The sequence below is a fragment of the Ovis canadensis genome, chromosome X (assembly GCF_042477335.2).
Source record: "Ovis canadensis isolate MfBH-ARS-UI-01 breed Bighorn chromosome X, ARS-UI_OviCan_v2, whole genome shotgun sequence".
Lineage (NCBI taxonomy): Eukaryota > Metazoa > Chordata > Mammalia > Artiodactyla > Bovidae > Ovis > Ovis canadensis.
In genome coordinates this window covers 73299616-73316390 of record NC_091727.1, presented here as the reverse complement: position 1 = coordinate 73316390, position 16775 = coordinate 73299616, and the positions used below count along the sequence as shown (strand labels likewise).

The following is a 16775-nucleotide window of genomic DNA, read 5'->3' as shown; positions in this document are numbered from 1 at the left end:
GTACTTTTTGTGATTTTCCAAGTTTGTTCTGCATTCTAACTAATCATACACACATAAGCTTTTATGACTTTAAATTTCTACTCTAAAGAATTCTAAGATGTTTACATGAACAGGCAGCTAGAATTATTCTTGGTACTGCTATAGACCAATTAATTAAGAAGTACTTTTCTTGATTTTCCAAGTTCAGAAGAAAAGAAATTTTACAATGACTTTTAAACTAATTTCAGAGCTACATTCATACTGGATAATTAATAAATAACAATCATTAGGCAGAATAACATAAGCATTAAGATTATGAGCTCTGGAATCAGACAGATCTGAAGGGTGTTTGTTAGCGCTCTAACATTGCTAGCTCTCTCAGTCTGTTTCCTCTTCTTAAAAGAGTCATAATAATAGAGGAATAACAGGTACCAACTACTACTACATATAAAATATATAAGCTACAAGTATACATTGTACAGCACAAGGAATATATATCATATTTTGTATTAAATATAAATGGAGCACAACCTTTAAAAAATGTGAATCACTAGTTGTATATCTGATATATATATATTTAATATTGAAAATCTACTATATCTCAATTAAAAAAGGGGAAAAGGGAAGAAAAAAATGAGCACAATGGGAGTACTGACTCCACTGAATTGCCATAAGAATTAAATGACACAATGCATCGAAAGTTCTTGCCACTATGCCTGGCATATTTTAAGTGTCCAATGAGTGATAGTTCTTACTATTATCAACTAAAGCTGATAAATTATTTACATGATAAAATTAAAAATGAGATGCTTTATCATATTTGTAACATATTCAGTACTTGTCTATGCTCATCTTCCTTCTAAGTCACACTGGATAGAATGATTTCTTAAATAATAAAGTCACTATTATATATATATATATATATATATATATATATATATATATATATATACTGTTATAATTTCAGTGTTGAGAAATATGCTGCACTTATGGTGAAACAATTGGCTGAGTGCTAGTAAAACAAACAAAATTTTCTCATGTTGTAGCTCAACTAAGAAGACTATTCTCCAGTTTTAAAAAGGTGAAGTTCTTTTTGTCTTCAGTCACTGCTGGAAATCCCCTCAGCAAAAATGTTTTGCTGTACTCCAACTCTGTGGCAGGGTCTCATTTCCAGAAAGGACTAAGCCAAAGGGACAGAACTCAAAGACTAGAGTTCAGAACCAGAGTTTACAAATCACAGAAGTACTGCTTTCTTAATTTACATTTATAGAATCATTACAGGCCATATTATAATTATGTTAAAAAGAATCAAAGTCATAAAAATTCAATAGATGTCACAAATGCTATTTTAAAAATATGTCTTTGGTTAAGCAATTTTATTCAAGAAAAAAAACTAAATTATATATGAAAATGTTGCTACTAATGTATCTTTCCCACTCGCACCTAACTCTCACATGCAGATTATAGATGATATATTTGCCTAGTTAGGCATCATCCAGTCTTTTTCCTTCTTTTCAGGCATCTTATATTTATTAAATGGCAGTTATATGTTCCCAATCACATGACAAGATTTTAATGTACTATTGACATAATTTCTGTTCAGTATCTATCCAGTAAGACAGAGTACAAATAACACAATGCTTAGAAGTGTTTAGTCAAAACAACCTGAGTTCTAATCCTAGTTCTACCATTTGTAACTCTTTGATTTTGAGCAATGTACCTAGTTTCTGGGTCTTAGCAATATCCCCTTCAGTCATATGAAACTGCAAATAGAACTACCTTATGCTGCATAAGTTGCTTGTATATTTTTGAGATTAGTTGTTTGTCAGTTGCTTCATTTGCTATTATTTTCTCCCATTCAGAAGGCTGTCTTTTCACCTTGCTTATAGTTTCCTTTGTTGTGCAGAAGCTTTTAATTTTAATTAGATCCCATTTGTTTATTTTTGCTTTTATTTCCAGAATTCTGGGAGGTGGATCATAGAGGATCCTGCTGTGATTTATGTCTGAGAGTGTTTTGCCTATGTTCTCCTCTAGGAGTTTTATAGTTTCTGATCTTACATTTAGATCTTTAATCCATTTTGAGTTTATTTTTGTGTGTGGTGTTAGAAAGTGCTCAGAGGGAGAGGGAGAGGGTGGGATGATTTGGGAGAATGACATTCTAACATGTATACTATCATGTGAATTGAATCGCCAGTCTATGTCTGACGCAGGATGCAGCATGCTTGGGGCTGGTGCATGGGGATGACCCAGAAAGTTGTTATGGGGAGGGAGGTGGGAGGGGGGTTCATGTTTGGGAATGCATGTAAGAATTAAAGATTTTAAAATTTAAAAAATAAAAAACTAAAATTTAAAAAAAAAATCATCTGAATTCAAAAAAAAAAAATCGCATTTATGGATTGCAAGTTAGGAAAAAAAAAAAAAAAGAACTACCTTATGACCCAGCAATCCCACTGCTGGGCATACACACCGAGGAAACCAGAATTGAAAGAGACACATGTACCCCAATGTTCATCGCAGCACTGTTTATAATAGCCAGGACATGGAAACAACCTAGATGTCCATCAGCAGATGAATGGATAAGAAAGCTGTGGTACATATACACAATGGAGTATTACTCAGCCATTAAAAATAATTCATTTGAATCAGTTCTGATGAGATGGATGAAACTGGAGCCAATTATACAGAGTGAAGTAAGCCAGAAAGAAAAACACCAATACAGTATACTAACACATACATATGGAATTTAGGAAGATGGCAATGACGACCCTGTATGCAAGACAGGAAAAAAGACACAGATGTGTATAACGGACTTTTGGACTCAGAGGGAGAGGGAGAGGGTGGGATGATTTGGGAGAATGGGAATTCTAACATGTAGACTATCATGTAAGAATTGAATCGCCAGTCCATGTCTGACGTAGGGTGCAGCATGCTTGGGGCTGGTGCATGGGGATGACCCAGAGAGATGTTGTGGGGAGGGAGGTGGGAGGGGGGGTCATGTTTGGGAACACATGTAAGAATTAAAGATTTTAAAATTTAAAAAATAAAAAAAAATGAAATAAATCTAATACTAGTACTTACCTCACAAAGTTATCACAAGGATTAAACTTGTTTGAAATGAAGTATGTGAAACACTGGGCACTGTGCTTGATATACACAATGCATAAATAAATGTTAGGCTTTACCATTACTAGAGTCAAATCCTGATTAGCCAGGTTAATGAAAAGTAATGAAACAAAAATCTAGCAGCACTACTGAATACTTTTAAACATACACTTTATAAATTTGTGGTGATATTTTTGAATTTATATTTAACTTTTGCCTGATGTTCTGGCAATCGGAAACACTTCCAACAAATCAATAAAGCTAAAATGTGAGGGACTGAGCCAGAAAACAAGCCCTTTGCTTAGAATTATTCTCTATTGGCCAAGTGTGAAAAGTCAGCTTTGCTCTCATATTAATAAAAATAGTCATCATAAATTAGCTGCATCTTCTTTCTAAATGTATGTTTGTTTAATCTTGGTCTGCATTGGAGGAAGTAATTAAATACTGGGTTTAGAAGGCTTCCTGGTAGGCTGCAAAGTACAACAGAACTGAAAACAAACAAATGGTCATATAGTCATCAACAGATTCCCAATCTGTTTAATTTTATCAGTAGGAAATGAAACACATTTACCCTTGATAATTCACCTAAAGTAGAAAATATTCCTGTAAAATATATGCTTCACAGCACAATATATATTTTGGGAAATAATTTAAAGATTAACTACAGAAAATTAGAACATTTGACTTTACTATGTCTAAGGCTTCAATTTATTTTTCTCTTCCAGCACAACCCAGGGGGTGCCATGCTGTGTTCACTTTGGTCCTGTCTGACTCTTAAAGACCTCATGGACTGTAGCCTGCCAAGCTCCTCTGTCCATGGAATTTTTCAGGCAAGAATAATGGAGTGGGCTACTATGCCCTCCTCCAGGGGATCTCTCTTGACCCAGCGATCAAACCCATGTCTCTTGCATCTCTTGCATTGCAGGTGGATTCTTTACCACTGAGCCACTGGGGGGAGGGTTGACCTTAAGGTTTATTAATCAAAGCCCTTTCCCTGACAGAATAGTCTTTGAGCTAAAAATAAATTTATTTTATGCTTTTCTCCTACCATATTATGAAACTTTTACTAAACTTCCGCAACGCATTCTTTCCTACAACCATTCGAATTTCAAGAACCCAAGAGTCATGATCATGGGTAAGTGTGTCTCCTGAGCCTCTTTAAATTGGGCAAAATTATTCCAAAAGTTTTGCCATTGCTGCTGTGACATTAAGGAAAGCAGCCACTAAATATAAGACATCAATCTAAAGGCACTGGTCTTTAGATTGTTCCTGCATTTGCTTCATGAGAGCTGCCATTTCCCACGGTTCAGGGCATCCAAAAAGCATGTCCAAATGGCCATCTCATGAAATTTCTAATTTTGCTCTTCTAAATAGCTTATGAATATCTTTACACAGCATTCAAACAAACTTTGGCAGCTATGACAAAGACCACAGCATATTTCAAATTAATGTTCTATTTATAAATACAAAGATCAGTGGCAATAAATGACAAATCCACAACTACCAGAAGACTCAATAGTGAAAAGCTAAAAGCATTTCCTCTAAGATCAAAAACAAGACAAGGATGCCCACTCTTGTCATTTTTATTCAACAGAGTTTTGGAAGTCCTACCCATGGTTATCAGAGGAGAAAAATAAATAAAGGGAATCCAAATTGGAAAAGCATAAATAAAGCTGTCACTGCTTGAATATGACATGATACTATATGTAGAAAATTCTAAAGATGCTACCAGAAAACTACTAGAGCTCGTAAATGAATTCAGTAAAGTTGCAGGATACAAAATTAATACACAGAAATCTGTTGCATTTCTACACACTAACAACGAAAGATCAGAAAGAGAAATTAAACAGTGTGGAGATTCCTTAAAAAATTGCAAATAGAACTACCTTATGACCCAGCAATCCCACTGCTGGGCATACGCACCGAGGAAACCAGAATTGAAAGAGACACATGTACCCCAATGTTCATTGCAGCACTGTTTATAATAGCCAGGACATGGAAACAACCTAGATGTCCATCAGCAGATGAATGGATAAGCAAGCTGTGGTACATATACACAATGGAGTTACTCAGCCGTAAAAAAGAATTCATTTGAATCAGTTCTGATGAGATGGATGAAACTGGAGCTGATTATACAGAGTGAAGTAAGCCAGAAAGAAAAACACCAATACAGTATACTAACACATACATATGGAATTTAGGAAGATGGCAATGACGACCCTGTATGCAAGACAGGGAAAGGGACACAGATGTGTATAACGGACTTTTGGACTCAGAGAGAGAGGGAGAGGGTGGGATGATTTGGGAGAATGACATTCTAACATGTATACTATCATGTAAGAATTGAATCGCCAGTCTATGTCTGATGCAGGGTGCAGCATGCTTGGGGCTGGTGCATGGGGATGACCCAGAGAGATGTTATGGGGAGGGAGGTGGGAGGGGGGTTCATGTTTGGGAACGCATGTAAGAATTAAAGATTTTAAAATTTAAAAAAATAAAAAACTAAAAATAAATAAATAAATAAATAAAAATAAAAAAGAAATTAAACAAATAATCCTATTTAACATTGCATCAAAAGAATAATATACCAGGAATATACTAATACAACAGAGTGACTGAACTGAATTGATACCTACCTAAGGAGATGAAAGACCTGTTCACTGAAAACTATAAGATGAGAGAAATTAAAGACAATACAGAAAGATGGAAAGATATATCATGTTTTTTTTTTACTGGAAGGATCATATTTTCAAAATGACTATACTACCCAAGGTGATCTACAGATTCAATGCAATCCCTATCAAAGTATGAATGACATCTTTCACAGAACTAGAACAGAAAATCTTAAAACTTGTATGAGGAGATCCAAAAAAAAAAAATCTTGAAAAAGACAACAGAGCTGGAGAATCAGGTTTCCTAACTTTAGGATATACTAGAAAGCTACAGTCATCAGAACATTATGGTACTGGCATAAAACAGAAATGTACATCAATGGAACAAAACAGAAAGCCCAGAAATAAACTCATGAACCTATGCCCAATGTTTCTATGACAAAGAAGGCAAGACTATAAAATAGAGAGAAGATGGTTTCTTCAATAAATAGTGTTATGAAAACTGAAAGCTACATGACAAAAAATGAAATTAGAATATTCTTTAATACCATAAACAAAAATAAACTCAAAATGAATTAAAGACCCCAATATAAGACCAGATACTATAAAATTCTTAGAGGAAAACATAGGCAGAACACTCTGACAAATCACAGCAAGATCATTTTTTGATCTATCTTCCAGAGTAATGGAAATAAAAACAAAAATAAACAGATGGGACCTAATTAAGATTTTCACAGCAAAGTAAACCATAAACAAAATGAAAAGACAACCTTCAGAATGGTAGAAAATATTTTTTAAACAATGCAACTGAGAAGGGATTAGTCTCCAAAATTCACAAACAGTTCATGCAGCTCTCAGCATCAAAAAAACAAACAACCCAATCAAAAATGGGCAGAAGACCTAAAGAGACATTTCTCCAAAGAAGACATACAGATGGCCAAGAGTCACATGAAAGGATACTCAACATCACTAACTATTCAGTTCAGTTCAGTCACTCAGTCGTGTCTGACTCTTTGCGACCCCACGAACTGCAGCACACCAGGCCTCCCTGTCCATCACCATCTCCCGGAGTTCACTCAAACTCATGTCCATCGAGTCAGTGATGCCATCCAGCCATCTCATCCTCTGTTATCCCCTTCTCCTCCTGCCCCCAATCCCTCCCAGCATCAGGGTCTTTTTCCAATGAGTCAACTCTTCGCATGCGTTGGCCAAAGAATTGGAGTTTCAGCCTTAGCATCAGTCCTTCCAATGAACATCCAGGACTGGTCTCCTTTAGGATGGACTGGTTGGATCTCCTTTCAGTCCAAAGGACTTGCAAGGGTCTTCTCCAATACCACAGTTCAAAAGCATCAATTCTTCAGCACTCAGGTTTCTTCACAGTACAACTCTCACATCCATACATGACTACTGGAAAAACCATAGCCTTGACTAGATGGACCTTTATTGGCAAAGTAATGTCTCTGCTTTTGAATATGCTATCTAGGTTGCTCATAACTTTCCTTCCAAGGAGTAAGCATCTTTTAATGTCATGGCTGCAATCACCATCTGCAGTGAAATGCGAATCAAAACTACAATGAGGTATCACCTCACACCCATCAGAATGGCCATCATTTAAAAGTCTACAAATAATAAATGCTGGAGAGGCTGTGGAGAGAAGGGAACCCTCCTACACTCGTGGTGGGAATGTAAATTGATACAGTCAGTATGGAGAACAGCACAGCAGTTCCTTAAAAAACTAAAAATAGACCTACTATAAGATACAGCAATCCTACTCTTGGGCATATATCCAGAGAAAACCATAGCTCAAAAGGATACATGCACCCCAGTGTTCTTTGCAACACTGTTTACAATAGCCAAGAAATGGAGGCAACCTAAATATTCATCAAAAGATGAATGGATAAAGAAGATGTGGTACATATATACGATTAAATATCACTCAGCCATTAAAAAGAATGAAATAATGTCATTTGCAGCAATATGGATGGACTTGGAGATTATACTAAGTGAAGTCAGTCAGACAGAGAAAGATAAATATCATCACTTATACATGGAATCTTAAAACAATTGATACAAATGAACTTATTCACAAAACAGAAACAGACTTAGAGAATGAACTTATGGTTACAGTGAGGAAGTTTGTGTGGTGGGGGGTAAACTGGAAGTTTAGGATTGAAATACACACTGTGCTATATTTAAAATGCCTTTCCATGAAAAAAAGAGCAGCAGATACTCTTTCACATAATGCAATTATTATTGAGAATACTTGAGAATCATACAGATGAAGAACTGTGGCTTGTTGTTTTATGTCCATATTATCCAAATGAAGAAAATAGTGACTAGTGACTAATGATTTGGCAATCACTAGCTTTTATAACTCATACACAGAATAATGCCACGGAGGAAAATTATGTAGATTTCATTTACTATATGGACAACCTAAGCTACAACTAGTTTGTTTTAACAGTAAAACAAAGGAGATCATTTTACAGAAGTTAGTCCATAAACAATACCCTCAGAAATTTATCACAATCTATCTACTCAATCTTAAAATTTCTATACATCTAAAATGCATAGAGACCCTGAAATGGAGATAATTATGGACTTGAGGAAAAGTATGGGAAGAAAACTCTAAGTCAGTTATAATTCTCCATGCTATTATCACTCTAGAGATCCTGATCAAAGGCCAAGGTTGATTTTTGTTGTCATTGAAATTCATTGTTTATTACAGGCTCTATGCTTACTATTCCTCTTCCATTAAATGCAAATTTATAGGACATTACAACTTCAAGGAAAAAAAATGGCATGGCATATACTATTGTGTTACAGTAAGTCAAAACATGCATGAGCAGTTCTGAACAAGCAGAAATCACTTCCTATAGACAGGCAACTTGGGAGTTGCATTTTTACTAAATGATTTTTACCTAAAAATATTAAAAAACAGTATTAAGACCTGAATTCCATCCTTTTCCTATATGAAACCTATTCCAAATGTGCATCTTCTCTATATCCCTGGCCTTAAGTGAATTTAGCACACTTATTGACATTCGCCTTTAGACATACTATCCCTCCTTTATACTAGATCCTCATTTTTCTATCTCCCTGATTGCATATGCCCAAGCAATTTCACTTACAGGACTTACTCCCTTCTGTTCACATTTATATCTGCATGTCTCCTAGCTGTCATGCATCACTGGGAGGATGTATTTCTTTAAACATGTATCATTTGGATTCAAACAGCTTGTACTGGATTCAAGCTCTGTGGCTTACTACTTCTATGACCTTGAGAAATTTATTTAACCTCTCTGAACCTATATTTCCTTACCCTAAAAATAAAGAAAATCATAGGATGTAATTAATAAGACTAGAAATTGCAAAGAAAAAATGAGATAGTATCTGGCACACTTAAGTGTTCCTACTTACTATCACTATTATGGCTATCATCAAGAAATTTTATGCCATTTTATAATAGTATAAACACCAACATACTCACTTTCATTTCTAAACTTTAGAGAAGCAAGTGCTACACCTTTGTAATTGGGGCAGAGTTGAATACAAGTTTGAAAACTTTTTTTAATTGTACTGTGAAGGATAGGTACTCTTGAGTTAAGGTCATACTAAGTTGTAATTATCATAGATCCTCCCTTGCCTGATAAAACATCTAGTGTTGGTAATTTTATTGAAATCACTAACAGGAGTAAGAAAACAAAGATTTCACAATCCAAAACCAAAAGCTTTCCTTTAAACGCTCTTCAGAGAACTATACTTAGTCACTTACAGAAGCATCTCACTTTGTGCAATTATTGCTGGGTTCCTGTTAGGATGTTTGCCTCAAAATTTCTAAATCATATGTTAAAATACAACATGACAGCACTATTTTTTTTTAAGGAAAGACCTTAGTATTGCAAACTGATAAGTCCCCATGTATGTTATAAAATAACTCTTCTGAAGCTTACTAATTTTACACTGTTTTAATATTATTTAAAAGTACTGTAAGATTATAAAAGAACAAAAATTTGTTTTGGCAATATGCAGTAGAATTTTGATAACAGGTTTACAAGAACTATAATTACTGCAACAACAGACAAATCTATAATCACCTATAAGAAAAATAACTGAAACAAAACACAAAAAGCATAAATATTTCTTATTTGTATAGTCTTCAACAATGGAATCTGGTAAAGGACATAGTAGGAGATAGTAGTAATTTTTAAGTCCCTAAGAAACTAAAGTCTTAACAAAGAAAGAGGTATAGTTGTTTCTGCTTGAACAGAAATTCTGAAAAGAGTTTCTTGTTGAATCTGCTTTTTAAGAAGGGGTAGAAGGGCAAGAAAGCAAAGAATAAATAAGCAGTATTGAAACTGCATGTTATCCAGTGAAATCATCAAAACTAACTTCCTGATCTGCTCAACCTAATTTGGGATTTAACAAAAGGTATTAAGCTGATCTTCTAAATTTTGCAATTATTGTATTGGACTTGAGACTCTGAGCAGCTCAAACATTATTTCAAATATCATAATTAATATATATGGAAAATGATAAGGCAAGAAGCTTATAAAATAAGTTCAAAGACAATATAAGAAGTTTTCTGTTTTCAACCTAAAGTTACTCCAAAATATAAGCGTAAGTATTCTATTTCAAAACTGTCTAAATACAGCCACATATGTCTAAATACAGCCAGACAAGTTGAAGGTTCAAAGTTCTTGTGATTTCACACAACTTTCAGTGCTATTCCAAATCCTCTTGGGGGTAAACAAAACAAAAATACATAACAACAAAAAACATGGATTTTTTTTTTGTTGTTGTTTCTGCTGCTCTAAAGCTCAGAAGAGAGAGAGGGTTCATACATTCCACATCCGGAACCCACATCCTGAGCCCAAAAAGCAAAAAAATATCAGCTTTTTGCGAATTGTGAAAGAGACACTTTTATTTACCATGCATATACACTCAGCTTTCCCCTAGTTTAGCCTATTGCTCCCCACAACTTTTGAAAATTGTTATTCTAAATTAAGAGCACATGAATGAGAGGGGGATGTCCTATCAATTGAAGAAGCAGTCACTGGGGTCTGCAACTACACAAGAAGCCACTTTTTAGTTCCCTTTCCAGTTCTCAATATACTTGAAGCAGTTAGAAACTGCTCAAAGTAATATTTTTTTTAAGAAAAGAAAAAGTCAAAATAAGGTAAGATATGGAAGAAAAAAAAAAACAGATCCCTTATCACATTGTTTTTTTAAAAAAAATATTTATCATTGTTCCTGATGTCTCCCATTCTTCCTAGTTCTATCAGACTCTTTAGGCCAAAGTTAAATAACTCTCTTTTACACATTGGCAAAATATAACTCTTTGATTATAGGGGTCTCTGTGAAATATAATCACAGTGCCTTAGTAGGCCTCCACTCCATCATCATCAGTAAGACCATGTTTTACATCCCTTACAGATGTGCACCCCTGTCCCTTGCCTCCATACTTAGAACACATATGTGAAATGTTCCATTCTTACCAGTGTGTGACTTACTTTCTTCACCTAACCCTAAAAACCCTATACCACCATCTCTCAAAACTCTGAAGCTTTCTTTTTCCTTCAAAGAAGAAATGTGGCCCTAACATCGTAAGGCAAAGAAAGCTAAACTCCATGGAAAAATGAAATCGATGCAACAAAGAGAAGAAAAGGGAAGACGGGGGGGGGGGGGGGGGGGGGGGGGGCGGGCCGGCGTGGGGATTGGGTGGAAGTGCCTGTGTCTACCGAAGGAGAAGCTGCCAGACTAACTTATACAATTCAAGTGTTCTGGGGCCTCAGGAGACTGGTGTGTAGAAAAATAACAAAGGTGGGCTTCCCACCTTCCTTACCGCCATGGAGCCAGAGGAAGATGCAATATACACACGGATCACCATCTTGGGAACAGCTTCTGTAGTTCTTTGAACCCTGCAAACGGCTGGAGAGCAGCTGCAGCAAAGGCTGGAATCAAGCTAAGAGCCGTACAGAGGTTGGAAAAGAAGGGTGGGGGAAGGTGGAAGGGGAACTTGCCAGAGCCCCGCCCTTGGCTGCTTTCACTGTGCTCCGACCGCTGCAATCGCAGCCCCAAAGTCCAGAAGGCACAGGCTCGTTTGCATCATTTCTTTTTTTTTTTTTTTTTTTTGGTGGGGGGGGGGGTGGAATCTCGAATAGCACCGCGAGATCTGTTGAAACATTTTTGACTGTTCACTCCCGGAAAATCAGGAAAGAAGAAAGAAAAAGAAAGGAGCGTTGAGTTAAATTTAATTGCAGTGACGGACCTTTCCTCACGGAGAGTCAAAGTTCTGCGCCTTCCGGCTCGGAAATGTATACAAATAAGATATTTTCTTTGAAAGAGGAAGTTCTCCTTTGGAAGAGGAAGTTCTACGTTGAAACCAGACATTAGTAAGAAAGTCCAAGTTCTCAAAGCCTTGTGCAGTTTAAGACTGCTATTTTGTAGTGATTGTTTTGGTGTTAGCTGACGGCAGGAATTGGACCCTGAAGGACTGAGTGCTGTGGCTTAGGAAAAGTATCAGGTTTCCACAGGTTCAGAAACAGCAGAATTGGTTTTCTTTTTGAGTTTTGCTTTTTGTTAAATTAGGGAATCCTGCTTCCATGAGAATTCTCAGGAAGCCTGATTGACTGGCAAACTCAGGAATGGAGGAAGAAATTGCAAATAAAAAATTGAAAATGCAGTGTAAGAAAGTGAATGATTTTTGTTTTGTTTGTTTTGTAACTGGTTATAGAAAGGGAATTTGGATCATACCTTTCAGGAGATGTGGAAATGGTGACCAGAGAGAGCAGACGGTTATTTGTCACTCGAGGGAAATGAGCAAACAATTGATAATGCCCAGAGTGGTTTCCATTGACTGTCAAAACAAACGTAAAGTGTGTTTCTAAGGATCTCCCACCACAATAATTATACTTCCCAGATTATGTCAAATGAACAGAAATAGGAACTTGCAACATGAATGAGAGTGGAGAGAGTCAGTCACCTGTCCTACTTCTTTACTTTTACTTTGTCCTCCCTCTCCATTCTAATGCTTTATCATATTTGCCTAGGTTGAATAACTGTAATAGCATCCTAATAGAGTCTCCCTTCTCTAATCTATGTGATCCGCACAACAACCTTGAGAGGTAGATATAATCACGTCAGTTTTTCAGATAAAGACTCAAGGAAAATCAAGAAAATGAGTAATTTTCCTAAAGTCATTTACTTAATAAATTCCAGAGTTAAGATCAGACTTCAAGTTCAACCAACTCCAATGCTTACCTTCTTAAATATCATTTTTAATACATTGTGTGGAACAGGGAAAGTAATCAATAACTGTTAGCTATTTTTCTTCCTAAAACATAATTTTCATGTGTCACTAAGAACAGTGTGGCCTGAAATACTTAAGACAGGTTTTCACTGACTATGAAAACAAACATCAAGTGTGTTTATTTCTAAGGAGCTCCCACCATTATCTGGCCCTACAAAATCCATAGTCTCATCCATTGCTCCCCAAACTAACTTCCTTGAATAAGCATTGTTTAATCCCCACTACAAGAAACATACTTATTCCTATTTCCTGGAGAAGGCAATGGCACCCCACTCCAGTACTCTTGCCTGGAAAATCCCATGGATGGAGGAATCTGGGAGGCTGCAATTCATGGGGTCGCTAAGAGTCGGACACGACTGAGCGACTTCACTTTCACTTTTCACTTTCATGCATTGAAAAAGGAAATGGCAACCCACTCCAGTGTTCTTGCCTGGAGAATCCCAGGGGATGGGGGAGCCTGGTGGGCTGCCGTCTATGGGGTCATACAGAGTCAGACACAACTGAAGTGACTTAGCAGTAGCAATAGCAATATTCCTATTTCTGTGCCTTTGCTCTTGTCCCTTTCTTCACCTTTCCCCCACATAGTCTGTCTTTTCTGTGCTCTCCATCTGGCCCACTCTGATCTTTAATAAATACAAATAAAAATCTCTATACACATGAACAGGCTGAAGTAAGTAATGGTGACCTAGCCACCCTCATCATGGTTAACATCAGGGTGACTGTGACTGTGCTTCCCACCCACAGGACAGGAACATCTTCCTTCAAGTTTTGATTTGGCACGATGGACATAATTTGCAATATAATAACATAATCAACCCCTCAACTCTTAGTGGTCAACATATACTCTATTTGAACCTATAATCTATTTTGAACCAATGAAAAAGTAGAAAGAAAAAAAAAAAACTCTTCTAATGATTCTACATACCCATATAACAAAATTGGTAACTCCAGAGAACTGAATGGTAGACAGTATTAGCAAAGACCAGTTAGTCTTATCAGGAACTTTGAGAAATGGGAAGACAATTGCTAGTATTGAATTTATTTTAAATACAGATGTACTAACCTAAGTGAAAACTTTCCAAATAAATTGGTATATAAACAAAATCTGCAGGTCCTTATTAACAGTACTTGGGATATGTGGGGGAGCCGGGTAACCAGTGATTTTATCCTAGAATAATATTATAGATTATATTATACTTGATCCTTACTAAGATACAATGAAACTAAGCCATGCCATGTGGGGCCACCCAAGACGTACAGGTTATGGTGGAGAGGTCTGATAGAATGTGGTCCACTTGAGAAGGGAATGGCAAACCATTTCACTATTCTTGCCTTGAGAACCCCATGAACAGTATGAAAAGGCAAAAAGATAGGACACCAAGAGGTGAACTCCACAGGTCGGTAGGTGCCCAATATGCTACTGGAGATCAGTGGAGAAATAACTCCAGAAAGAATGAAGGGTTGGAGCCAAAGCAAAAGCAACACCCAGTTGTGGATGTGACTGGTGATAGAAGCAGGATCACCAGTAAAGAGCAATACTTCATAAGAACCTGGAACTTTAGGTCCATGAATCAAGGCAAATTGGAAGTAGTCAAACAGGAGATGGCAAGAGTGAACGTCAACATTCTAGGAATCAGTGAACTAAAATGGACTGGAATGGGTGAATTTAACTCAGATGACCATTATATCTACTACTGCAGGCAGGAATCCCTTAGAAGAAATGGAATAGCCATCATAGTCAACAAAAGAGTCCAAAATGCAGTACTTGGATGCAATCTCAAAAATGACAGAATGATGATCTTTGTTCATTTCCAAGGCAAACCATTCAATATCACGGTAATCCAAGTCTATGCCCCAAACAGTAATGCTGAAGAAGCTGAAGTTGAACAGTTCTATGAATACCCACAAGACCTTTTAATAACTAACACTCAAAAAAGATGTCCTTTTCAGTATAGGGGACTGGAATGCAAAACTAGGAGGTCAAGAAACACCTGCAGTAACAGGCAAATTTGGCCTTGGAGTGCAGACTGAAGCAGGGCAAAAGCTAATAGAATTTTGAAAAGAGAATGCACTGGTCATAGCAAACACCCTCTTCCAGCAACATAAGAGAAGACTCTATACATGGACCTAACCAGATGGTCAACACCAAAATCAGATTGAGTATATTCTTTGCAGCAAAAGATGGAGAAGCTCTATACAGTCAGTAAAAACAAGGGAGCGAACTGTGGCTCAGATGATGAACTCTGTATTGTCAAATTGAGACTTAAACTGAAGAAAGTGGGGAAAACCACAAGACAATTCAGGTATGACCTAAATCAAATGCCTTATGATTATATAGTGGAAGTGAGAAATAGATTTAAGGGACTAGATCTGAGAGACAGTGCCTGAAGGAATGCAGCAAAGAAAAATGGCTGTCTGAGGAGGCCTTACAAATAGCGGTGACAAGAAGAGAAGCAATAAGCAAAGGAGAAAAGGAAAGATATACCCGTTTTAATGCAGAGTTCCAAGAATACCAAGGAGAGATAAGAAAGCTTGTCTCAGCAATCAATGCAAAGAAATAGAAGAAAACAATAGAATGGGAAAGACTAGAGATCTCTTCAAGAAAATTAGAGATACCAAGGGAACATTTCATGCAAAGATGGGCTCAATAAAGAACAGAAATGTTATGGATCTAACAGAAGCAGAAGATATTAAGAAGAGGTGGCAAGAATACAAAGAAGAACTGTACAAAAAAGATCTTCATGACCCAGATAATCATGACGGTGTGATCACTCACCTAGAGCCAGACATCCTGGAATGTGAAGTCAAGTGGGCCTTAAGAACCATCATTATGAGCAAAGCTCGAGGTGGTCATGGAATTCCAGTTGAGCTATTTCAAATCTAAAAGATAATGCTGTGAAAGTACTGCACTCAATATGCCAGCAAATTTGGAAAGCTCAGCTGTGGCCACAGAACTGGAAAAGGTCAGTTTTCATTGCAATTACAAAGAAAGGCAATGCCAAAGAATGCTCAAACTACCGTACAATTGCATTCATCTCACATCCTAGTAAAGGAATGCTCAAAATTCTCCAAGCCAGGCTTCAGCAATACGTGAGCTGTGAACTTCCAAACGTTCAAGCTGGTTTTAGAAAAGGCAGAGGACCCAGAGATCAAATTGCCAACATCTGCTGGATCATCGAAAAAGCAAGAGAGTTCCAGAAAAACATCTATTTCTGCTTTATTGACTATGCCAAAGCCTTTGACTGTGTGGATCATAATAAACTGTGGAAAATTCTGAAAGAGATGGGAATACCAGACCACCTGACCTGCCTCCTGAGAAATCTGGTTTCCAGGTCAGGAAAAAACAGTTAGAACTAGACATGGAACAACAGTCTGGTTCCAAATAGGAAAAGGAGTACGTCAAGGCTGTATATTGTCACCCTGCTTATTTAACTTATATGCAGAGTACATCATGAGAAACACTGAGCTGGAAGAAGCATAAGCTGGAATCAAGACTGCCGGGTGAAATATCAATAACCTTAGATATGCAGATGACACCACCCTAATGGCAGAAAGTGAAGAAGAACTAAAGAGCCTCTTGATGAAAGTGAAAGAGGAGAGTGAAAAAGCTGGCTTAAAGCTCAACATTCAGAAAACGAAGATCATGGCAACCCGTCCCGTCACTTCATGGGAAATAGATGGGGAAACAGTGGCTAAGTTTGTTTTTGGGGGCTCCAAAATCACTGCAGATGGTGACTGCAGCTATGATATTAAAAGACGCTTACTCCTGG

General features: G+C 36.9%; 1 protein-coding gene across 2 annotated transcripts in view; it reads right to left on the bottom strand.

Annotated features, from left to right (window-relative positions):
* LOC138931109 (adapter SH3BGRL) overlaps positions 1-12372 on the bottom strand; it is a 77328-nt gene extending 64956 nt beyond the window's left edge. The window contains exon 1 of one of the 2 annotated variants that reach the window (XM_070291893.1): positions 11530-12372. In XM_070291893.1, coding sequence (XP_070147994.1) covers positions 11530-11583 — 54 coding nt within the window. In that variant the 5' untranslated portion in view covers positions 11584-12372. The remainder of the gene's footprint in view (positions 1-11529) is intronic. The other variant, XM_070291894.1, reaches the window with a different exon arrangement.
* Positions 12373-16775: the final 4403 nt, after the last annotated feature.